Source organism: Pseudorca crassidens, chromosome 8 (assembly GCF_039906515.1).
Source record: "Pseudorca crassidens isolate mPseCra1 chromosome 8, mPseCra1.hap1, whole genome shotgun sequence".
NCBI lineage: Eukaryota > Metazoa > Chordata > Mammalia > Artiodactyla > Delphinidae > Pseudorca > Pseudorca crassidens.
The window spans coordinates 84,615,450-84,642,327 of record NC_090303.1 but is presented as its reverse complement, the minus strand read 5'-3'; the positions used below and the strand labels follow the sequence as shown (position 1 = coordinate 84,642,327).

General features: G+C 42.0%; 1 protein-coding gene across 12 annotated transcripts in view; it reads right to left on the bottom strand.

Moving 5' to 3' along the window:
- The window catches only part of NRF1 (nuclear respiratory factor 1), a 136,921-nt gene that overhangs the window by 7,424 nt on the left and 102,619 nt on the right, over positions 1-26,878 (bottom strand). For 2 of the 12 annotated variants that reach the window (XM_067746993.1, XM_067746994.1), the window contains exon 13: positions 8,257-8,360. The exons of the other annotated variants lie outside the window; for them this stretch is intronic. In XM_067746993.1, coding sequence (XP_067603094.1) covers positions 8,305-8,360 — 56 coding nt within the window. In that variant the 3' untranslated portion in view covers positions 8,257-8,304. The remainder of the gene's footprint in view (positions 1-8,256; positions 8,361-26,878) is intronic. 12 annotated transcript variants of the gene reach the window in all.

Sequence of the window (26,878 nt, the reverse complement as noted above, 5' to 3'; positions counted from 1 at the left end):
GCCCTAATCTAGAAGGCGTATGTTAATCTAAGCTTGTATTCGGGGTCATTTTGATTGATTAGGCAACAGGAAGCCCCTCCCATTCTACTTTAAGGACTTGAAGTTCCCCTTCAAGAGAACTTCCTAGTAATAAGACTAGCACAATCCTAGTAATAAGACTCTCCTGGCATTTGTGCAGCACTTCTCAAAGCCCTCTCACACCCACTGCATATCACTAGATTTCTGCTAAGACTCTGTAGCAGCAGGCAGGGCAGGTATTCTTCGCTTTTGCAAATGATAGGCAAGTTCCTTTGGCAGAACTACGGACTTATAAAGGCACGTACTTAACAAAATCCTGAAGATTTTAGTACCCCAATCTCTAATACCCCCATCTTTCAAAGCTATAAGAAACCTTAGAGTTCTTCAGTTTAGAAAATCTAACCCCCCTTTTCTTTAAGTTCAAAAGTAAACAGATAAAAAGTTTACTTAAACAAAACAAAACACGGACTGAGAGAGACTGAGTGACTTTTTTCCCCCTCAAGATGACCGAGTCTGTGGTAAAGTGAAGCATCTGGGAACCTTTGCACGCACTAGTAAGCCCTTACCATCGAACACTACGTCCAGCAGGGACCCAGAAGGGAGAGGACTACCCACTTTGGGCTCACTGCTGCCTCGCCTCTCAGGCTTCTTGGTAAGGTTTACAGAATTGGCCAAAATGGAAAAAGAGGCCAAAAGAGACTCAGGAACTTCAGGTCCCAGCACAAGGATTTCCTTGTCAAATAGCAGTCAGCCCCAAACCCTGGAGGAACTGCTGACTCCAGGACCACATTCCCCTGTAAAAGAAAATGAGACCTGACCCTGCTCTGTTTTTCTACCAGCTGGGTATCATTCTTGAACCCAAATGGTCAAACACACTCCTCCCACTCTTCTCCCACCTCAACAAGTGGCGATTACATCCTTCCAGTTGCTCAGGCCAGAAACTTGGAAGTCAAGCCATCTTTGACTTCTCGTGCAATTCATCAGCAAATCCTGTCAACCCTCCTTTCAAATATAAACCCAGGATTCAACCACGCTGACTGCCACCATCCTGGACAAACTCCTATCCTCTCTTGCCTGGACTACATTTTAGCTTCGGCCCTGGCCCCACTGCACCCTGTTCTCCCCTCCACAGAAGCCAGAGGGATCTTCTAAAACTTCCACACGAGGTGATGGACATGGAGGCACATTCTGAAAATTCAGACATTTGCTTGGCCTTGTTTTCTGCACAACAGGAGGTCATGAGGTTCTGTAGTGGTCTGTCTCTGATGGTGTCACCAGGGGAGGCTTTGTGGTAGACCATGGGCACCAATGAGAGTAAATTAAAGGTTAGTGTCACAGCCTTGCACACTCTGGATTTATCATTCATGAGCTGATCTACTCTATTCCTGACCCCTCGTGAGGTAATGAGTTTCGTCACTTACCTACCATGTAATGGATCTCTCTCACACACGCGCGCGTGTACACACACACACGCACACACAAACGTATGCGTATAATTGGAAGTTACTTAGGGGAATTAATTCATTTTTCCCAAGACTAACTTCTTTTAGTATTCTGAGATTTGATGAATAAATCTATACAGCACAGTTAGCTAAATCTTCTTGAAATATTGTTTGGCAGTGGCCACCCCACCACCTCTCCCTGCCTTTTTGGCGGCTCTCTACTAAAGGAAAAATAAAGTCCAAATAGCTAATAGATGAGGGATTACACCAGCCTTTCCCATAAATACTCTATATTACCCCTTCATCACAACCATATCTGTCCTCTCAGTATACCCTAACCATCACATGTATTTACTCAGGCAGATTCCTCTGGCCTAGAATTATCCCTGCCAACCTAGGTCCTGTTCTTTCAACAATTTCCCTGTCTTTCAGGGGTTCCCCTAGACACAACAGCCCACCAGGTTCTCTCCTTCAGGGGATTTGACTGCCTCACCATTCATTCGGCACCAGATCTTTGCTAACCTGTTTCCAAATAATTCGGTTTTCCCTATACAAATCTGCTTACTTAGACTGTTGGCAGGACTATGTCTTTGAATACTGAGCAACCTGAACATAGTAGATGTTAATAATTGAATATGACAATTGATCATGTTCTTCATGATTTTCAGAAACTTGATTACATTCCCATTAGCCTTGGCCTCTGCAGCCTGAAGAGGCTTAGAGCCTTTTACTCTGCTCCAGAATGAGTAGGATTTTCTCCACAACATTATTAAGGTAGCACAGCCAAATGCCGTATGGTAGTTCAGGTGCATTTTATGTGAGGGTAAAATAGAAGGTTTTATTTCCATTAAAGGCTTCCCAGGCAGAAAAACCTACGTGTGAATCCTGGCTCCTTCACTTACTGGCTTGTGAGCCTCACTTTCCTCATACATAAAATGGTCATTACTAATTTCACAGCGTTGTTGAGAATTAGATGTGCTGACATAGATAAAGTCTGGCACAGTGCCTGGCACACAGTAGGTGTACAATAAATGTCAGCTGCTTTCAAAGATGACTTTGAATAAGAGGTTTGATGAAGTCTGGCTAGGGTCACAGATGTTAGACTAAAGCTCTCAGGAAGCAGAAAGGAAAGCAGAGACAGCACAGATCTCCTTTCAGCAGCAATTTGCTCCTGCCAGGAAGCACATCATTCGCCAAAGGCCTTCAAAGATGTAAAGATTAGAGATAAAAACCATGAAATCAGGGCAGATGGGCTGGCAGGCAGCTTCCTTTCTGAATGCAGCTATGGTCAGAACAGGCACTGGAACTGCACCATGACATATATGAAATAGCTGCTGATTCAGTGCATCAGTAAATAAAAAACCTAGGCTAAACCATTAATCAGTATTAAGAATGTTAAATATATGATCAGGGACAGTATGATATGATATCATCATGCTGATAAACTTCTAAACCCAAAAACTAATAACACAGGCTAGAGCCCAGTAGAGCACAGAGCTGCAGGCCTAGTCAGGGTCACCCAGAACCACAGACTGCCCTCCCTCCACCCCACTCCATGACAAGATAGAGCAGGACAGACGGCCTGAGGAAGAATGGGCCTTTCATTTGCCCTCACAATCTGGGAAACCTTTGGGAATTGTTGTTTGCTGTAACTGAATCTTTCAGCCCAAAGGCCTTCCAAGTTGGTCATGGAAATATCTTTAGCTGGAAGAAAAATATTGATAGTTGTGAGAGAAAAACAGCTAAACAAATAAATTATCAAATAAACACAACAGTTGGTGGAAACGCAATAATTCTTAGAGCCCAAAGGAAAAATTCACAATGTAATGCCTTCTGTGGCTTATGGACATGAAAGCGAACTGTATGTATCAATATTAGGAAAATGCTGGCTTAAATGGGGAACCAGAAGACTGTGACTGGAAGGGATCAGAATAAATAAGAAATGAAACCACGTATTGTATCACCTAAGTCACTTCTGCAGTTTTTAAAGAGCCATCGAGGGTATCTATAAGTGTTTTTAGGGATGACAGGCAGGAGGGAAGTCCTTTAAAAAATCTTATCTTCAGGTCTGGAAAGAAGTTTACATCAGTGCCTGACATCTCAGGAAAGCCACTATTATATGAAGAAAAATAGGCATGTTGTGTTCTGGTATAGAAATGAGAGAATATGAAGGGAAATCAGGTAAAGAAGCTAGTGCAGTAGGCAGGTGGCAGGCAGATAAAGAGGCTGAGAATAACAAACATGGACCAGATGGAAAGAGGACAGACGAGGGCGAGAAAAGGAAGGTCATGAAAAGAATGTCGATATCAAACGAAAAGGAGCTCCAGGTAACCCTCATAATAGTAAGACAAGGGGGAAACAGAAAAAGCATTTCTCTCCCAGTGGTTCTGTTTCTGTTATATTAGCTGCTTCTGGGACATTTAATCTTCCTTTTCCGTGTTCTTTAAGTCCGTGGCTTTTGAGGGCATTTGAGGGATTTATGGATTAAAATATGTATTACATCTGGCAAGTACTGAATATTCTCATGAAGCCAATAGCAGCCTCACAGGTACCCTGGTGTAACAGGCACTTCTCAGCATCCAAAGTTTTCTCCCCTCTCTCTGGGTAGGACAGTGTCACTGTGTCCTTAGCCTTGATTTTGCAGACCACCAAGAAAATCCTCTTGCCTGTATCCCATAAGCCAAACGTTAAAAGTGAATTCATTTTTACTTTATTAGTGAATGTATTTCAAAACATATTTTGGAGATATAATTTCACAATTCCCTCTTGAAATTACTGAAGTGCCCAAGAACATTAACGAAATCAGGGTTTAGTGCTTCAGAGTTCAGAATCACCATGGTTTATGTCCTGGAGACTGAACTCCCAATGTGAGATTGAACAAGCCGACTCCAAGGCCTGTTGTCTGACCAAGAGGGCTTTAAACTGAAAATGGCAGGAGAGGAAAGTGTTCAGCTAAAGCCTGTGGGACATGTATATGCTAGGGAGGACATCTGATCAGAGATGTACAGAAAAGGGCAGGAGCTATACAGTAAATTTCCAGAGATCACTGGGAAGGGAGGTAGGGAGAACACCCAAAGTCTCCAAAGTCTATGTTGTGGACAGGGTGTGAGCAATATGTGAAGAGCTGATATCTTTAAACAGGAAATAGAGCCCACATGACAGAAACCTCAGGAGAAAGCTACCAAGCTGTTTAAGAGTTTGCAATAGTCAGGTGTAGAAATGAATACGAGGGCCAATCAGGAGTTATCCAGAGTTAAGAATGGAGAGTTATTTATTTTTCTGTTATTATTTTCAATTTTTTTATTATGGAAAATTTCAAATAGGCGCAAAAGGAGAGAGACGAGGGTAAGGACCCCCATCCCCAGCCCCATGTGCCCAGCATCTGGTCCTTGCCTCCTCTATCTGAACAGGAAAAGATGGAGGCAAAAGGCTTCCAAAGATGCTCTCCTGATTCTTCCACCCCTCACTTAGCCCAGTCTATAGAGCACCATTTAGAAAGCAAGCAAACAAACATCACTAGAACTTTCTAAGAGCATGCAAAGGGCAGAATTAAATTTGCTTTAGGCAGTAAGACACCTGAAGACAGCATACTGGAAAGTGGAAATAAACAGTTATGGGGTTTGACGGTCACAAAGAAAGAAATCTATCTTATAAACTTCATTTTAATCGATTATTTATCCTGCCTTTCCTACCTGGACTGTATTTAGCATAACCAAATTGTTAATGGGAACAAGTTCTTTATAAAAGAATTCCAGCTAATAAAGGCAGAAGGGATAATAACACTAGAGAAATCACTATTTTGAAACTCTTGGTGAAATAATGGATCTACACAAAGTCATCAATGGTTACTAAAACCATTAGGTGATCGGGTGATGAAGAGCGTAGAACAGAGGAATCCCACCACCCAGGCAGGATGCAGCACCTGGAAGGGTATAGCCTCCTAGTTACTCCACCCTCTAGCCGCTTCCTTCCTTCTGCAGAGATGAACCCCCTGTGGCGTTCTGTCAGCATCCACTCGCAATGGGCCATATGCCATACAGAGGCTTGACAGGAATACAGAACTTTTAAAAAGCACTGAGCAGGAAGGGCCCCCAGAAAGTGGTGTGGAGAGGCAGCGGCAGGAAGACTGCCTCCACTCACACCCTGGTGCCTGGGCCACAAAGGTGTCTCTGACATCCACCTGAGGAGGTTTACAAATCCTTCGGCAAACGTGCCAGCACAATGAGCGCCGATGATGCACATGTGTCTAAAAGCAGATCTTACAGTCAGCTCTTAGCTGAGCCAAAGGCAGGAGAGGTCATTTCCTCCGCACCACGCCGTTACACTGGAACTTATGATGTGCTTTTCTTGTAGCAGACTTACTTACTTTCTTTTTTTAAACATCTTTATTGGAGTATCAGACTTACTTTCTAATTATGTCTTCTTTAAGCTAATATGAAAACTAATTTGTATTCCTTAAGAACACAGCAGCTGGCTGGGGGTGAAGGAGATGGGCCAGGCTTACCCTGGCTTGCTTAGAGAAACTGTCCAAGGATTTAAAATGTGTCATGGGTCATCTGCATACCAGATAATCTGTGTGTGGCAACTAAGAATTGACTATGTTTACATTTATAAAACCGACAGGCCATTTCTGTCTCATAGGGCTGCTTTGAGGATAAGCAACATTATATTTATATGATTTAAGTTCCTGAGAAAAGAGGTACTATTATTTCATATAGGTTTTCTCCCAGGAGTCAAATCAACCATGTAGTAGCTACTAGAGGCAGACAAATGGAAGAAACAAGCTTAAAGGTCCTGCCCTTGCTCCCCAGAGGAGCTGAAAATGGAAGATGCCACCAGCTCAGTGCTCCACTCCCGGGAGTGTTGTTCACGCCCCATGTCGTGCACAAAATGAACAATCCATATACACGCTCTTGGCCCCTGAGTGTTCACACGCCCTCCTGTCCATGAGAAGCTCTGTTTAATGAGAAAAGAACTCTCAAGTCAAATAGTAGGCAGGGATGTGAAAGCTTAAGGAAGGGAAGGCCAGGAAGCAAGTCAGCTGTAAGTGGGCATTCCTAAAATTAAATTCCTTTCTCATGGTTACAATTCATTATTATCATCATTATTATTGTTTTGTGAGGAGTGAGCAGGGGGTGGGGAAAGGACATGAGATTCTTGGAGGAAAAATAATTTTAAGGTGAAAAGACAAAACTTATAGTCAAGTAACATGGCTGGAAGTTGTTCCAAAAACATTCAGGCAATTTCCTTTTCCCCTTCCAGCAAGCCTGAAATTCAAAGTCCAAGGCTCACTTAAGCAGTCAAGACATTTCAGGAGGTACAGACCAATCTCTGAAACAGTCCTGTACAGAAGAACTCACTGTGAAGATGGGCACATTGTATTTGTGCACTGACAGTAAGGGGCTATAGAGTACTTGAAACGTGGCTAGTGTAACTGAGGAACTGAGTTTTTAATTTTATTTGACTTTAGTTAATTTCAGTTTAGAGAGCCAGGGCACAGCTCTAAAACCTTCCCAGAGCTTCCAGTGAGCCAACTCCACACCATAAGCATGCTTCAGTTGCACACACACTGTAGAACATAAGTGTTGCCTTTGTTTAGATGGAAACTCAATCTGAAATTGGATGCTCTGCACTTGCCTAAAATATATTTCCCTGGCATTCCTCTTATTTATATCACAGGTTTTTTCCTTTGCTGCCCTACCCCATCAACTTATTTTAACATACCCTACCTCCTAGGCTTGTGGGTGAGAAAATTTATCAGCATTTGAGAGTACTATAGTATAGCTATACATTATAGCGCTACAAGTAGTAGGGAGAGGCTGGGCTGGGAAGAGTCAGAGAATTGCTGGACGCCTCTTTAGTGAGCCAATCTGATAGCAGTGTCTTTGTAGTCTCGCTCAGAGCAGTGTCTCAGTTTCCATATTTAGACCCCTTCAATGATTCTCAGATCCATTTGCTAGCTTTACAACAGAAAAGATGTTTTTACCAATTCTACTTTTGAAAACCTCGTTTAGGCTCTGAAAATCTCTAAATTGGGGCCTTTCTAATAATGAAGATTTGGGATAATTATAATGTCACAGGCAATTGTGCTGACAAAGTAAAACCAATATGTCTCCTTGCTGGGCCTTTGCTCTCAGTCTGACCAAGAGGAGGAGAAAAGAGGCTTTGTCAGGAGCAGATACGCAGTGGGAGGCGCCGGGAAAGCAGATCTGCTGAATGAAGCAGGTGCCACTTAGACATTCACTTTACTGACTCCGACCACAACCTCCCTTTCATTTGATAGCCTGCTCTTGGCAGGAGGATGGGGAAAGAGCATCACACAAAAAGGAAGCACGTTCATCCTGTTCAGTTTACTGCCCTGCTAGGCTGCTGCTGCGGGGTTCTGCACATTTGCTCTTTATGAAGCAAACGGTAGAGCTGGGAAGTGAATCCCTGTATTTATACAGGTAATCTGAGAGCCAGAGGGCCCCAAACTGTACTGGCTGAGCTGTGCAAGCTATTAGAGTTAATAACAGTGTGCTGACATTCCTTCAAAATCCTAATGGAAGCATAAGTAAAAATAGGAAAGTTCCCTTTACCCAAGAACCTTAAAAACTTTATTCTGTAAGAATTTTTCCTGTTATGATGTTCTGTTCTTGTGTGAACAGTGATTAATCCCCTTTTTACATGCTCAATTAAAACCGTTTTTTCATCCACATATTGAATAGAAATGACTCCAGTTAAACTTGCCCAATTATGGCTCTGGATTTGGTATACAAAAAAAAAAAAAAAAAAAAATCCCTTTACAGAATATTACCTGCAATGACAGGCACCAAGATTCTGTCTTGGTTACAAGGAGCTGGAATCATCTAAGACCAGAATCTGTCTTTCGAATACAAAGACTCAGAAAGATCTGGGGACCTAAAGGGAAGGAGAATGAGATAACGAAACATGTAACTTGGCCTTGAGGACACAGGGGATGGAGAGGATACCATGGTCAGTGGTATCCATCTGCCTGATGGCAGGCACCTTCTTGGGAATCTCTGCTCTGAAGCCCTGACCTGAGTCCTCTGCCCAGAATATCCCTGGCTTGTCAAGTTTCCCCAAGCTGAGAATACCTGATACAGTCAGACCAACCTGGCTTCACATGTGTGCTAATTCCCTCTGGGGCCCCGAGGAGCCAACTCTGAAGACATTCAGCTTTCAACATGTGAAGTATCTAAAAGCATCTGAAAGACATGGCCATGGCTCAGATGAGTACTAAGAATAGAGACCAAAATATAGTGGTCATTCCATTGTAAAGGCCCTCTTTTTCTCTGCAGGGCCTAGATTAGCAATTCCTGGTATAAAATGATAAATGCCTGAGGCCACCCTGGTGTAGTGGAGACGACACATCCCCTCTGGACTTCCAGACTCTGCAAGGAGAAAGATGAATCTAAACATCACGACACATTTTTTTTTTTTGGCCGCACCACGTGGCTTGTGGGACTTTAGTTCCCCGACCAGGGATTGAACCTGGGCCCTCGGCAGTAAGTGTGGAGTCCTAACCACTGGGCCGCCAGGGAATTCCCCACAATGAGAGCTATTCTGGAAGGCCTTTTGGACTTCAGGAGGTCACAATGAAGGGAGTAGGAAAGGAGGACAAGCTTCTATGCTGTGAAAGGGCTGGGTGAGTAACATACATAGGGCAGAGAACTGTAACCCCCTTTGGGCTCTAGAATCAAGAGCCCCATTACACATCTCCATGTTCCCATTTCTCAAAAGCAGCCATGTTTTCTTGTGAAATCTGGAATTCACCCAATGGTAATGGCTTCTTTCAGCCTGTAAGCCACCAGGCTCTGGGTATTTAATTCTTTTTGGGGTCATGATAAATCCATTAGAGCACCTGACCTGAAGACAGCTGTAGGTGAGAAGAGAAATTTGCACTTGCGGAGCATCCAAGTGGAAATGGCCAAGTGGCCTAGGTCATGAATAAGGCGACGAGGAAGTGGGTGTAGGTGTTGCCACTGCCTCCTGGCTCAGGTTTTCCTGCTCGGAACTCTGCAGTGCACAAAAATAGGCCAGTTCTTCTTGCAACCCTCTGCCCAGCTGTCCACTGGCTACGGATTACTGTAGTCACGTGGCAGTTTTTTAGCAAAGGCTGGCTGTCTCTGTGCTGAGGTCACTGGGAAGGGAGGCTCATGACGCATTTCTGCTGCCCTCCCCTGTGCAGAGGGGCACAACTTGCCAGAAGACTACAGTATTCCTGCCACAGTCTTTAGATTGGCGCTGTCCAACAGAGCGTTCGGCAACGATGGAGATGTTCTGTATCTGTGTGGTCTATTAGTAGCCACTAGCTACATGTGGCTATTTAAATTTAAATGTGAATAAATTAAAATTAAATAAAAAATTCAGTACCTCAGGCCACATACGGTTATTAAGCACTTGAACTGTGGCTAGTGTGACTGAATAACTGAATTTTAAATTTTATTTAATTTTAATTAACTTGCATTGAAATTCAAATAGCCACATATAGCTAGTGGCTACTGTATGGGACACACTTTTATTTTATTTTATTTATTTTATTTTTAAAACTTTTTGGCATGGCTTGCAGGATATCTTAGTTCCCTGAGCAGGGATTGAACCTGGGCCCCAGCAGTGAAAGCACCAAGTCCTAATCACTGGACTGTCAGAGAATTCCCGGGACACACCTTTAGATCTTGGGTTTTGATGCCATTTACTTATTGGCTTCTGTTAAGATTCATCATGACACTGACTTCTAAAGTGAGCAAAATATGGCTATGACCATTCTTCAAAACAAGCCTGCAAAAACAGTGAGCCACATCAAGTAATAGTTTAATCAGATAAACAGTAAAGATGATTTTCATTTGTTTTATACCTTCTTTACTTTCTTGGTTGGGTGGATTGGCAAGATGGAGTGAAGGGGGAAAAAGGGAGCCCACAGAGGCAGTAGAAACAGTCCTGGAGATCTGGGTTTGGTTTCCAGTTTCACTATTTAGTAGCTGAGCGACCCTGGGCAAATCCTAGCTTTAGCTGCCTCTGCAAAACAGGGCTATAAGCTCTGTTCTACCCACCTTACTGGGTGAAGGTAGAACAATGCAGACTGCTTACTTAGTCAACTGCAAGGCAGTGGTAGTAGTAGTAGTAGTAGTATTGGTTAAAAAAGAAACACAAAAAACAAGAAAGGAAGAAAAGGAAAGGAAAGAATGTAGAAAGAAAAGAAAAAGATGAAGGCCCTAAATAATAATGCTTAACGCATACAGTCAAAAGGCAAATAAAGAGCAAAACTGAAACAGTTATTTTCCCGGTATGACATCTACCAACATGCTTCTCAGAACGAAAACTTCATCTCAGGAGAAAAGTTAGCTGGCTGAAATGGGGAAAACCCTGTCTGCAAACAAAGTGTGTTTCCCAGAGCAGCTGTTCCGAGCGCTGCCCTGGCTACTGCAGTTCCCCAGTGTGGCACCGGCTTCTCAGGCAGCCTCAGATGCAAGTCCCGTTCATGCACTCAGCCCTTACCCTTCTTCTTTCTGAGCCACAGCTCAGAGCTCTCCTTATCTTATTTGTTCTAAGAAGTAATCTTTTCAGGTCTCTGAGTATGTCCCACTCCCCCTCCACTTAAAAAAAAGACATGATTCTGAAGGGGAACAGTTGTATTACAGATGAACCTTCATGTGCTTTTTCTTACAGAACAGGCAATGCCTCAGCTTGGTCTGACTGACACCATCCTAGTATCTTAGCTTCCCTTCAGGTCTCCCTGTCAGTGGAAAAGAGGGCCATTTACTTTACAGGAGGGTGGCCTGCAAACCCAGAGTGCCATAGGCGCTGCTCTCTAGGGACTGTCAGGGTGCGGGGCTTGCAGCCTGGGACTCTCAGCTCACACTAAACACTGGTGCTCAGGAGCTGCCTGCTTCCAGTCCCGGAGGCACTGAACTCCCCGTCTTTGCATTAAAGGTACAGTATCAAAGAACACAACAGTTCTTTTCAAGCTATTATCATGCTTTAATGGTGACTGAATATGCACATTTACAGTAAAACTACACTTAATACCGTGGACACATTTCCTAAATTAATTTAATATTTACATCTCCACTGACTCATTTAGGAACAAGTCCTTATACTAATGTGTCCAGAGAATGAGGAAAAGGGAGAATGAGAGATGTATTTTATAGTTTATCAAGATGAAGACTGGCATTTTCTCTCTTATTTTTAAAGAAGAGCTGGAACAGAAGGACATGCTGTAAGTAATAATGGATGATGGTGGTGGTGATAATAAGGAAAAAGTGAAAAAAAGTCACCTTTCATGATGGAAGTTGAAATGCTGCTGGAAGAGAACAGCAGCCCTGGCCCAAGGAGAGTGATATAACCAAATGCAGGAGCCATTAAACAATATCACCTTCAATTTCCTTCACTCAAGCTTATAGAAAAGGCTATGATCTATTCCCATTTTTACAGTATTCATCTCTGGAGCATAAGTTCTTCAACTGCATAAGGTAAGCATTTAGATCTGTCCTAAAGACAGGAAAGCAGGGTCTATGACAGTACTATGCACTCTGTACAACTTAACATATCTGGGGCAATGCTGGAGAAGAAAGTGATGCTGACAGCTAATAATAATTTCGTGTTTACGATGGCTCTATAGCCATCGTACGATGCCAAGCCCTATGCTAAGCACTTCACAGGACTCATTTTGTTTAATGCTCACAACCACCTTATGAGCATGGAACTATCATCATCCTAATTTTACAGCGAAGGCTCAGAGAGGTTAATGTGCTGAACACAGAGCTTGGTAGTGGTGCAGCTTTCAGAGTATCCATCTAGGTCTGCAGGTCCTCCCATCTCCCTTGCCCCTCCTTTTACTCTCAGTGCCACACCACATACTCACAAAGTGAAATGACCTTAGCCACACTCTCTATAGCAGAGGTTCTTAATTTGGGGAGGGGGTGGGGAAATGGGAGCTCTCTCTGATCTATTTGCACATCTGATCAAAGCTGTGGACCCCAGAAAAATATAAAACTTTTCTGCAGAATTTCTCAGGGTCCACAGACCCAGGTTAAGGATGCCCTAACATTCGTATAATATACATAAAGTAGGTTTCCACAGAAAATTAAAACACACACATGTTGCCCCCTTCAGGTCCAGCTGGGCTTACCTCTTTATAATAAGTACAGGACAGACCTTTCGGCCATCCCATCTCATTTGGGAGGCCTTGCAGGATAGGAATGTGTGTTCCTCATGCAAGGGCCCCACACAAAAGTCCTGCTCCCTTATCTGAACTCCATGTTTCTGTCCTCATCCACCTACTCTTTTATCCCCCTTGTTAAGAAGGCCAATTTTTTTTTTTAAAAAAGGCATTCCAATGAGCATGGTTGAGATTAAATTCAACTGGGAAAACATATATATATATATTTTTTTGTTTGTTTGTTTGTTTCTGTTTGTTTTTGTGGTACACGAGCCTCTCACTGTCGTGGCCTCTCCCATTGCGGAGCACAGGCTCCAGACGCGCAGGCTCAGTGGCCATGGCTCACGGGCCCAGCTGCTCCGCGGCATGTGGGAGCTTCCCGGACCGGGGCACGAACCCGTGTCCCCTGCATCGGCAGGCGGACTCTCAACCACTGCGCCACCAGGGAAGCCCCATATATATATTTTTAAAGTTTATAAAAAGGTCAGAAGAAAACAGGGAGGTGAAAGTGATAACATGGTCAATGTGAAAAGAAGATAAAGTGTTTTCTCTGAAAGAATCTGAAAATTGATTTAGTTTGATCTGGCAATTGGGATGGGGAGTAAAATGTACATGTGTTACACAGTGCAGCAAGACTGAGTGGGGTCTTTGGGTTGTAGGAAATTTTATATCTACGAACCTTAAGGGGGAACCTCAGCAGCAGGACCGTTGCCAGGGCCAGGCCAGAACAGAGAGGGATGTATGGCACTGAAAGAAATGAGAAGGGCTGCTCTTTCTGTGAGTATAATGTGAATGCCCTTGTAACCAGTTTCAATTTTTAAACAGACCAGCCCCCTAGTCCACTTCTCTTCATTCAGGGCATGAGGAAGGTAGCTGGCGCCCGGTCTCAACCAGGACAGAGCAGGTAGTGGATGGTTTCCAGGTGTCGGACAACAGAGAAAGATGTACTTTACGAACGCTCTGGGGAATGAAATCAAGGGCTGGAGGCAGAGCCAAGGGGAAAGCTTCAGTGAGTAGCATGGGAAGCAAACTAGCCAGTCAACTTGCTCTAAGCAGAAATGTAAACTCCCCTGAGCCCTTTCCCACATTCCCCAACCCTAACACCTCACTCTCTATTTCCCTGGAAACAGGTGGGGAGGCTGAAAGAGCCCTGGCATAAATTGAAGGGCAGCAGGAGGGCTTGGGTAGAGGATTCTAGAAGGTGAGAAAATAACTCTTCAGCTGCATTTACTCCCTTCTTGGGTTTAAATGGATGGATGATGGAAGTAGACCATCATCTACTTCCGCCCCAGACAGTGTCCCCTCGTTCTAAACAGCACCCACCCGGGAATTCCCTGGCGGTCCAGTGGTTAGGACTTGGTGCTTTCACTGCCGGGCCTGGGTTCAATCCCTGGCTGGGGAGCTAAGATCCCACAAGCCGTGTGTGCGTGCCAAAATTAAAATTAAATAAATAAAAAATAAACAGCACCCACCCATCCCTCTTATGTTCACTAAGTGCAAAGTAACCAGCTCACTGAAAATACTTAAATCTGACGGCCAGCTGCTGACTGCTTCTGTGACTTCCGGAACCAGAGAAACACACAGACCTATAGGCTTCTCCAGGCGAGCAAAGGGAAGCCTGTGTGTGCATGTGCGTGCATGCGTGTGCAGTGGGTGGGGATGCTAGCAGGGGAGCACTTGGCATCAGAAACCACCAGAGGATCCCTACAGCCACGAGGAACAGCTGGGGCAGATGGGCACTGTGGCTAGACCAGACAAAGGCAAGTGGCCTTCAGCAGAGATGGGAGAAAGGCCCTGACATTTCCAAACTTATTTGTTCAACACTGGGAGACAATCATCACGCTGTATTTGTGGAGTCCAGACAGAAACAGTTCCCATCAAAGGGAGGCAGCAGAGCAGAGCGGTTTGGAAACAAATTGCCTGAATTCAAATTTCACTCTGCTACTCTCTGTGTGAACCTGGTCAAGTTACCAAAACTTTCTGTGTCCCAGTTTCTCCATATGGTAAATGGGGATAATAGTGTTTACCTTGTAGATATATTCTGAGTTTTAGATAAGTTAATGCATGTAAAACACTTAGCAGAGTGCTTGCATAAGCAAGCATTATAGAAATGTTTGTTAAATAAATAAAATTAATGGGACAATGGGACTGAGAGACAGAATGCAAGGCTAACAGCAGAAAAGAATGCTATGTCCTACCTTGCAGTACACCACAAGTGGGCAGTGCCCCCACCATCATCTTTAATATAAAAATGAAATTGAAGTTGGGGAAAAAAAGAGAAATTAAAATTTCAAAGTGCAAGAACTGAGCCTCCACAGAATTCTGCATAAACAGAATGGATGGCCACAATTTCTTAGTCTAGAAAGATACATCCTGTTTGGTCTTAAGAGAATGAACATGGTTGCAGCAGGGACAATGTATTCTCCAGCAACAATTACTGTCCCATTATTCAATTCACTGGGGCAGTATTCAGAGCACTTGTCTCCTACTCCTGGTCCATCTTTGTCATGAATGAACACTCCCCATGTCCCCTGTCCCAGGGAAAACTGGGGCAAAAGGAGAAGAGAAGCCTTAAATTAGTCAATTTTAAAACTTCTTAGCAGTTCTGCTAACAGGCTTGGTAGGACTTTTTTCTAGGATGAGGCTTAATTTTTCCAGATGAACTTAAAAATTATTGTGAAGTTCACTCTGCAAAAAAAACTCTTTGGAATTTTGATTGAATTTTTTTCAAATTTGGAAATAGGCCTTTCACTAGCTGCTAAGAATAACATCACAATAATAAAATATTACAGTATAAAGAACAGAACAAACAGATGAATAGAAACAAAAGAGCCCCACGCAAGACCTTACACAGTCTACTTAAGAATTCTGCATAATAAAGATGAGATTTCAAAACAGTTTTTTTTTTTTTGGCGGTACGCGGGCCTCTCACTGTTGTGGCCTCTCCCATTGTGGAGCACAGGCTCCGGACGCGCAGGCTCAGAGGCCATGGTTCACGGGCCCAGCCGCTCCGTGGCATGTGGGATCTTCCCGGACCGGGACACGAACCCGTATCCCCTGCATCGGCAGGCGGACTCTCAACCACTGCGCCACAAGGGAAGCCCTCAAAACAGTTTTAAAAGGATGGATTTCAACCTTTTTTATAGGATAAATGATGCTGGAATAATTAATTATGTAGGGGAAAAAAATGATTCAGAGTCCTACCTAATGCCATATACCAAAATAAATTCCAGATATTTTATAGTATTTAAAATGAAAATTGAGTCCATAGAAGAACGGGCATATAAATATTGATCTGACTTGGGGCCTATGTAAACATAAAGGTAAAAAGAGAAACAATTAAGGAAATAAAAGTGAAAGTGGGACTTCCCTGGTGGTGCAGTGGTTAAGAATCCGCCTGCCAATGCAGGGGACACGGGTTCGATCCCTGGTCCAGGAAGATCCCACATGCTGTGGAGCAACTAAGCCTGTGTGCCACAACTACTGAGCCTGCGCTCTAGAGCCCACGAGCCACAACTACTGAAGCCCGAGCACCTAAAGCCCAAGCTTGGCAACAAGAGAAACCACTGCAATGAGAAGCCTGCTCACCGCAACGAAGAGTAGCCCAGCTCGATGCAACTAGAGAAAGCCCGTGTGCAGCAACGAAGACCCAATGCAACCAAATAAATAAATAAATAAAAAATTTAAAAAAAAATTAAAATTAAATAAAAAGTGAAAGTAACAGAAGTGAAATAAAAATAAACAGAGAAAGCTTGCAACATATACAATAAAGGGATTACATCTTTCTCTCTCTTACTGATTTGGAAAAACTCTTCACATGTTAAAGACTTCAGCAGAAAAACAGGTGAAGAACACGAATAGACAAATACAAAAATACACGTGTAGATAAAATCATGAAGGAAAAAGTAAAATTATCTATCACTAATATTAAAAAATGCAAATTAAAATGAAATACAACTTATTGCCTACCAAATAGGCACACACACACACAAAGCAAATTATGCTAATATCCAATTTCGGTGAAGGGTAACGAAGCAGGTTCTAAACAGTTCTCTTGTAAGTATAAGCAAGTATGAGCTATGTAGAGAGCAAAGAATCAAAGGTATGGACAAGATTTTATACCAAGATGAAGAGTATTATTTTTGTTGTAAAAATATTATTAATAGCCTAAATTATCAACAATAGGGAATTGGTTATTATGATGGATAATATGATATATTAGCAAGTATTAAACATATATTAGCAAGTATCAAAAAATATTTAACCACATGAAAATGGTGAAGTTATTTCAAAATAAGTTATGAAATAGTACAACATGATCTTAATTAGGTTAAAAAACCTTATGAATGGGGAAAAAAGGCCATATTTAAAAAAACTCAACAAAAACAAAAACAAACCCTCAAAATATTAACATTCTATGTAGTGGGATCATAGATGATTTTTATAATCAGGACCAAAACAAACAAAACAAACACCCCCAGGAAATGCTATGCTCCCCTTTTTTCTTGTGGTGGTGTCAGAAAAAGTGTCAGCCATTTTAGAAAATGTTGATCCTTTCTCAGCAGCTCTGGTACGAAGCTTGATGGACAATAATTGAAGCAGATGATTCCCATTACCTTTATTGATTAACTATGAACTTCAATTATTTGTTTTGTTTTCCCCCCATCTAGCTTTTTTCATTATTTTTTGTAGAAATAGGAAGAAAGCTGAAAGATCTGTGGATCTGGTTCCCTAGAGAATTGCTAACAATGGATGGCAAGGACGGATAAGAGGTGAATATCACTTGAGAGTTCTTCAACCCGTGTGAGCCTGCCTTCATTGGTTCTGGAGTCCATTAGCAAAGGGAGTTCTAGGGTACAGAGGATGGCAGAGTAAAAGGAAACCAATGGGCAATTTAAAATTGTTCAACCTCTTAAGATGTGTTGGGGGGAAAAGCAAGGGATAACTGTGTTAAAAAGAAAAAGAAAGAAGAAAGAAAAGAAGAGGTAAAGGAAGGAACTCAACCAGAGGCCTTTCCCAGACTTAGGCATTTCAAAGAGAAAGGCACCTGTGAAAATCTTTGAATTGAACCAAACCATGAAACACCATCATAAAAGACCAAAGACTCAATTACCACTATTAAAAAAGGGAGAGACTTCTGGGAAGATGGCGGAAGAGTAAGACGCGGAGATCACCTTCCTCCCCACAGATACACCAGAAATACATCTACACATGGAACAACTCCTACAGAACACCTACTGAACGCTGGCAGAAGACCTCAGACCTCCCAAAAGGCAAGAACCCCCCCCCACGTACTTGGGTAGGGCAAAAGAAAAAAGAATAAACAGAGACAAAAGGATAGGGATGGGTCCTGCACCAGCGGGAGGGAGCTGTGAAGGAGGAAAAGTGGCCACACACTAGGAAGCCCCTTCGCGGGTGGAGACTGCGGGTGGCGGAGGGGGGGAGCTTCGGAGCCTCGGAGGAGAGCACAGCAACAGGGGTGCAGAGGGCAAAGCTGAAAGATTCCAGCACAGAGGATCAGGGCCGACCGGCACTCACCAGCCCGAGAGGCTGGTCTGCTCCCCCGCCGCAGCGGGCGGGGCTTCGGTCCGAGCGCAGGGAGAGGACTGGGGTTGGCAGCGTGAACACAGCCTGCAGGGGGTTAGTGCGCCACGGCTGGCCGGGAGGGAGTCCGGGGAAAAGTCTGGACCTGCCGAAGAGGCAAGAGACTTTTTCTTCCCTCTTTATTTCCTGGTGCACGAGAAGAGGGGATTAAGAACGCGGGCGTGAGCTGCGGCTAAAAGCGTGGACCCCAGAGACAGACATGAGACGCTAAGCTAAGGCTGCTGCTGCCGCCACCAAGAAGCCTGTGCGCGAACACAGGTCACTATCCACACACCCCCTTCCGGGGAGCCTGTGCAGCCCGCCACTGCCAGGGTCCCGGGATCCAGGGACAACTCCCCCGGGAGAACGCACTGCGCGCCTCAGGCTGGTGCAACGTCACGCTGGGCTCTGCCGCCGCAGGGTCGCCCTGCACTCCGTGACCCTCCCTACCCACCCCGGCCTGAGTGAGCCAGAGCCTCCAAATCAGCGGCTCCTTTAACCCGGTCCTGTCTGAGCAAAGAACAGACGCCCTCCGGCGACCTACACGCACAGGCGGGGCCAAATCCAAAGCTGAGCCCCTGGGACCTGTGAGAACAAAGAAGAGAAAAGGAAATCTCTCCCAGCAGCCGCAGAAGCAGTGGATTAGAGCTCCACAATCAACTTGATGTACCCTGCATCTGTGGAATACATGAATAGACAACGAATCATCCCAAATTAAGGAGGTGGACTTTGAGAGCAAGATTTATTATTCTTTCCCCTTTTCCTTTTTTTGTGTGTATGTGTATGCTTCTGTGTGAGATTTTGTCTGTATAGCTTTGCTTCCACCATTTGTCCGAGGGTTCTATCCGTCCGTCTTTTTTTCTTCCCTTAATAATTACTTTTTATTTTAATAACCTGATTTTATTTTACTTTATCTTCGTTCTTTCTATCCTTCTTTCCTTCCCTCCTTTAGACAACGAATCATCCCAAATTCAGGAGGTGGACTTTGAGAGCAAGATTTATGATTTTTTCCTCTTTTCCTCTTTTTCTGAGTGTGTATGTGTATGCTTCTGTGTGAGATTTTGTCTGTATATACAGGTTTGCTTCCACCATTTGTTCCAGGGTTCTATCCTTCCGTTTTTTTTGTTTTTTTTCCCTCTTAATAATTTTTTTTTATTTTAATAACTTTATTATATTTTATCTTACTTTATTTTATTTTACTTTATCTTCTTTATTTTTTTCCTTCCTTCCCTCCTTCCTTCCTTGCTCCCTCCCTCCCTCCCTTCCTCCTTTCTTTGTTTCTACTTCTACTAATTCTTTCTTTCTACTTTTTCTCCCTTTTCTTCTGAGCCGTGTGGACGAAAGGCTCTTGGTGCTGCAGCCAGGAGTTAGTGCTGTGCCTCTGAGGTGGGAGAGCCAACTTCAGGACACTGGTCCACAAGAGGCCTCCCAGCTGCACATAATATCAAACAGCAAAAATCTCCGAGAGATCTCCATCTCAACGCCAGCACCCAGCTTCACTCAATGACCAGCAAGCTACAGTGCTGGACATCCTATGCCAAACAACTAGCAAGACAGGAACACAACCCCACCCATTAGCAGAGAGGCTGCCCCAAATCATAATAAGTCTACAGACACCCCAAAACACACCACCAGACGTGGACCTGCCCACCAGAAAGACAAGATCCAGCCTCATCCACCAGAACACAGGCACTAGTCCCCTCCACCAGGAAGCCTACACAACCCACTGAACCAACCTTAGCCACTGGGGACAGACACCAAAAACAACAGGAACTACGAACCTTCAGCCTGCAAAAAGGAGACCCCAAACACAGTAAGATAAGCAAAATGAAAAGACAGAAAAACACACAGCAGATGAAGGAGCAAGATAAAAACCCATCAGACCTAACAAATGAAGAGGAAATAGGCAGTCTACCTGAAAAAGAATTCAGAATAATGATAGTAAAGATGATCCAAAATCTTGGAAATAGAATAGACAAAATGCAAGAAACATTTAACAAGGACCTAGAAGAACTAAAGATGAAACAAACAATGATGAACAACACAATAAAGGAAATTAAAAATACTCTAGATGGGATCAATAGCAAAATAACTGAGGCAGAAGAACGGATAAGTGACCTGGAAGATAAAATAGTGGAAATAACTACTGCAGAGCAGAATGAAGAAAAAAGAATGAAAAGAACTGAGGACAGTCTCAGAGACCTCTGGGACAACATTAAACGTACCAACATTCGAATTATAGGGGTTCCAGAAGAAGAAGAGAAAAAGAAAGGGACTGAGAAAATATTTGAAGAGATTATAGTTGAAAACTTCCCTAATATGGGAAAGGAAATAGTTAATCAAGTCCAGGAAGCACAGAGAGTCCCATACAGGATAAATCCAAGGAGAAATACGCCAAGACACATATTAATCAAACTGTCAAAAGTTAAACACAAAGAAAACGTATTAAAAGCAGCAAGGGGAAAACAACAAATAACACACAAGGGAATCCCCATAAGGTTAACAGCTGATCTTTCAGCAGAAACTCTGCAAGCCAGAAGGGAGTGGCCGGACATACGGAAAGTGATGAAGGAGAAAAATCTGCAACCAAGATTACTCTACCCAGCAAGGATCTCATTCAGATTTGATGGAGAAATTAAAACCTTTACAGACAAGCAAAAGCTGAGAGAGTTCAGCACCACCAAACCAGCTCTACAACAACTGCTAAAGGAACTTCTCTAGGCAAAAAACACAAGAGAAGGAAAAGACCTCCAATAACGAACCCAAAACAATTAAGAAAATGGGAATAGGAACATACATATCGATAATTACCTTAAATGTAAATGGACTAAATGCTCCCACCAAAAGACACAGATTGGCTGAATGGATACAAAAACAAGATGCATATATTTGCTGTCTACAAGAGACCCACTTCAGACCTAGAGACACATACAGACTGAAAGTAAGGGGATGGAAAAAGGTATTTCATGCAAATGGAAACCAAAAGAAAGCTGCAGTAGCAATTCTCAATCAGACAAAATAGACTTTAAAATAAAGACTATTAGAAGAGACAAAGAAGGACACTACATAATGATCAAGGGATCGATCCAAGAAGAAGATATAACAATTGTAAATATTTATGCACCCAACATAGGAGCACCTCAATACATAAGGCAAATACTAACAGCCATAAAAGGGGAAATCGACAGTAACACATTCATAGTAGGGGACTTTAACACCCCACTTTCACCAATGGACAGATCATCCAAAATGAAAATAAATAAGGAAACCCAAGCTTTAAATGATACATTAAACGAGATGGACTTAATTGATATTTATAGGACATTCCATCCAAAAACAACAGAATACACATTTTTCTCAAGTGCTCATGGAACATTCTCCAGGATAGATCATACCTTGGGTCACAAATCAAGCCTTGGTAAATTTAAGAAAACTGAAATTGTATCAAGTATCTTTTCCGACCACAACGCCATGAGACTAGATATCAATTACAGGGAAAGATCTGTAAAAAATACAAACACATGGACGCTAAACAATACACTACTTAATAACGAAGTGATCACTGAAGAAATCAAAGAGGAAATCAAAAAATACCTAGAAAGAAATGACAATGGAGACACGACGACTCAAAATCTATGGGATGGAGCAAAAGCAGTTCTAAGAGGGAAGTTTATAGCAAAACAATCCTACCTTAAGAAACAGGAAACATCTCGAATAAACAACCTAACCTTGCACCTAAAGCAATTAGAGAAAGAAGAACCAAAAAACCCCCAAAGTTAGCAGAAGGAAAGAAATCATAAAGATCAGATCAGAAATAAATGAAAAAGAAATGAAGGACACGATAGCAAAGATCAATAAAACTAAAAGCTCGTTCTTTGAGAAGATAAAATTGATAAACCATTAGCCAGACTCATCAAGAAAAAAAGGGAGAAGACTGAAATCAATAGAATTAGAAATGAAAAAGGAGAAGTAACAACTGACACTACAGAAATACAAAAGATCATGAGAGATTACTACAAGCAACTCTATGCCAATAAAATGGACAACCTGGAAGAAATGGACAAATTCTTAGAAAGGCACAACTTGACAAGACTGAATCAGGAAGAAATAGAAAATATGAACAGACCAATCACAAGCACTGAAATTGAAACTGTGATTAAAAATCTTCCAACAAACAAAAGCCCAGGACCAGATGGCTTCACAGGCGAATTCTATCAAACATTTAGAGAAGAGCTAACACCTATCCTTCTCAAACTCTTCTAGCAAGGGAGGAACACTCCCAAACTCATTCTACGAGGCCACCATCACCCTGATACCAAAACCAGACAAGGATGTCACAAAGAAAGAAAACTACAGGCCAATATCACTGATGAACATAGATGCAAAGATCCTCAACAAAATACTAGCAAACAGAATCCAACAGCACATTAAACGGATCATACACCATGATCAAGTGGGGTTTATTCCAGGAATGCAAGGATTCTTCAATATACGCAAATCAATCAACGTGATACACCATATTAACAAATTGAAGGAGAAAAACCATATGATCATCTCAATTGATGCAGAGAAAGCTTTTGACAAAATTCAACACCCATTTATGATAAAAACCCTCCAGAAAGTAGGCATAGAGGGAACTTTCCTCAACATAATAAAGGCCATATATGAAAAACCCACAGCCAACATTGTCCTCAATGGTGAAAAACTGAAAGCATTTCCACTAAGATCAGGAACAAGACAAGGCTGCCCACTCTCACCACTCTTATTCAACATAGTTTTGGAAGTTTTAGCCACAGCAATCAGAGAAGAAAAGGAAATAAAAGGAATCCAAATCAGAAAAGAAGAAGTAAAGCTGTCACTATTTGCAGATGACATGATACTATACATAGAGAATCCTAAAGATGCTACAAGAAAACTACTAGAGCTAATCAATGAATTTGTTAAAGTAGCAGGATACAAAATTAATGCACAGAAATCTCTGGCATTCCTATACACTAAGGATGAAAAATCTGAAAGTGAAATCAAGAAAACACTCCCATTTACCATTGCAACAAAAAGAATAAAATATCTAGGAATAAACCTACCTAAGGAGACGAAAGACCTGTATGCAGAAAATTATAAGACACTGATGAAAGAAATTAAAGATGATACAAATAGATGGACAGATATACCATGTTCTTGGATTGGAAGAATCAACATTGTGAAAATGACTCTACTACCCAAAGCAATCTACAGATTCAACGCAAACTATCAAACTACCAATGGCATTTTTCACAGAACTAGAACAAAAAATTTCACAATTTGTATGGAAACACAAAAGACCCCGAACAGCCAAAGCAATCTTGAGAACGATAAGCGGAGCTGGAGGAATCAGGCTTCCTGACTTCAGAATATACTACAAAGCTACAGTAATCAAGACAGTATGGTACTGGCACAAAAACAGAAAGATAGATCAATGGAACAGGATAGAAAGCCCAGAGATAAACCCACGCACATATGGTCACCTTATTTTTGATAAAGAAGGCAGGAATGTACAGTGGAGAAAGGACAGCCTCTTCAATAACTGGTGCTGGGAAAACTGGACAGCTACATATAAAAGTATGAGATTAGATCACTCCCTAACACCATGCACAAAAATAAACTCAAAATGTATTAAAGACCTAAATGTAAGGCCAGAAACTATCAAACTCTTAGAGGAAAACATAGGCAGGACACTCTATGACATGAATCACAGCTAGGTCCTTTTTGACCCACCTCCTAGAGAAATGGAAATAAAAACAATAATAAATAAATGGGACCTAATGAAACTTAAAAGCTTTTGCACAGCAAAGGAAACCATAAACAAGACGAAAAGACAACTCTCAGAATGGGAGAAAATATTTGCAAATGAAGCAACTGACAAAGGATTAATCTCCCAAATTTATAAGCAGCTCATGCAGCTTAATAACAAAAAAACAAACAACCCAATCCCAAACTGGGCAGAAGACCTAAACAGACATTTCTCCCAAGAAGATACACAAACTGCCAACAAACACATGAAAGAATGCTCAACATCACTAATCATTAGAGAAATGCAAATCAAAACTACAATGAGATATCATCTCACACCAGTCAGAATGGCCATCATCAAAAAATCTAGAAACAATAAATGCTGGATAGGGTGTGGAGAAAAGGGAACCCTCTTACACTGTTGGTGGGAATGTAAATTGATACAGCTACTGTGGAGAACAGTATGGAGGTTCCTTAAAAAACTACAAATAGAACTACCATATGACCCAGCAATCCCACTACTAGGCATATACCCAGAGAAAACCATAATTCAAAAAGAATCATGTACCAAAATGTTCATTGCAGCTCTATTTACAATAGCCCGGAGATGGAAACAACCTAAGTGTCCATCATCGGATGAATGGATAAAGAAGATGTGGCACATATATACAATGGAATATTACTCAGCCATAAAAAGAGACGAAATTGAGCTATTTGTAATGAGGTGGATAGACCTAGAGTCTGTCATACAGAGTGAAGTAAGTCAGAAAGAGAGAGACAAATACCGTATGCTAACACATATATATGGAATTTAAGAAAAAAAAATGTCATGAACCTAGGGGTGAAACAGGAATAAAGACACAGACTTACTAGAGAATGGACTTGAGGATATGGGGAGGGGGAAGGGTAAACTGTGACAAAGCGAGAGAGAGGCAGGGACATATATACACTACCAAACGTAAGGTAGATAGCTAGTGGGAAGCAGCCGCATAGCACAGGGAGATCAGCTCGGTGCTTTGTGACCGCCTGGAGGGGTGGGATAGGGAGGGTGGGAGGGAGGGAGACGCAAGCGGAAAGAGATATGGGAACATATGGATATATATATATAACTGATTCATTTTGTTGTGAAGCTGAAACTAACATACCACTGTAAAGCAATTATACTCCAATAAAAATGTTAAAATGAAAAAAAAATACTGCAGCCAACTGCAAACTTCAATATCAGAAAAAATTAATAAAAGCACAGCCAACTTAAAAAAAAAAAGATAACCAACTTAAGGGGGGGGTGGGGGAGGGATGGATTGGGAGTTTGAGATTAGCAGATGCAAACTATTATATAGAGAATGGATAAACAACAAGGTCCTACTGTATAGCACAGGGAATTATACTCAATATCTTGTGATAAACTATAATGGAAAAGAATATGAAAAAGAATGTATGTATATATATTATAACTGAATCAATTTGTTACACAGTAGAAATTGACACAATATTGTAAGTCAACTATACTTCAGTAAAACAAATTTTAAAAAATAAAATTTTAAAATAAGAAAAAAAAAAAAGCGAGAACATAAATGAAATAGAGTAATGCTAGTGCTTGGGTAGTCTCTTTAGTGTTGGGGTGAGATAGGGTCCAGAAAAAAGAAGTCTTCAGATACAAGATCTCTTGTCCGGTATGCCTTGGTAATTTGGAATTTAAACTTCTGCCATGAAGGTATCATTATCCTTAACTTGAAAACCACTGACCTACACTGCCCCAGCCATCTCACATTGGTTACTGTACTCTGTCAAGCTTCACACACAATGGTCCTCCATCCCCTCTAGTTCCATCGCAGAAGATGCTGAAACTCCTGCTTCAGGTCGGAACAGGTCAATATCCTCATTGTTCTTAGAAGAGTCATCTGCTAGAAGGATTTTTATTTAAGCCATATTTTGGAATCTGGGATGTATTTTTTTCCCCAGTAGTGTCTGTTACCAAATAGCACCTTGTTCTGCTGTCATCTTCCTGATAATAAACTCTTCCTGATAATAAATTTAGTCTACTGGCAGATACCATAAGCTTGTCATGACAAAAGTGACAAACAATGCCAATAGGACACAATCTGAAAGAATAATGAAAAAAGAACCCTTGAAATTCCAGACAGATGAACTAGTTGGTTAAATGATCATATTTTGGTTCCAAGTCCCAGAGTAAATCCTATAGCACTCTGGGTAAAAATGCTAGAAGGCAGAAAGAGCATCAGAATTACCTGGATCATATCCAATATTAGATTCATCCTCTGGATTCCCAAGGGATAGATGACATGCTATGTGCCTTCACCTAATATTACTAGGATAAGGCGCAACTCAACAGTCTGATTTGATATAGCACCAAGAAAGTGGTAAATCCAACTCTCAAGTCTGAGTTCACACATGTTGGCAGGTCACAAACTAGGGAATGGTCTGCTCTGGGGAACCACTGGCTTTTTGGATGTAGGTCATAATTTTCTCTTATCACAAATGCAGCCAACAACATGAAGTCAACAAAACTGATTCACACAACCCAAGCTACTGAAAAGAAGCAGCTTCCAGGAATCAACAGTAGTGGTGTGGTTGACCTTTATCTCATGGCTGAATAGATCTACTTGGTGGGAGCCCCAGAGAGTCCTTACACTTACCTATAAATTCATCTACCTGAAAAGGTGAGACTAGGGAGGAGCCAGAACTATAAAGCTTCTCCTCACCCGGACAGGTCAAGACCACTAGAAGGGATAACAAAGTCTCCCATCAAACCCACACAGGGAATTATTTTTAGTAGTTCCATAGTGAATAACAGGAATTGCACTTCAGAAGAATGTCACACAGTCAGATATCTTCTGTTCAAGGTAGATGAGGACTGAAATGAGGAATAGAAAAAGATAAGGAA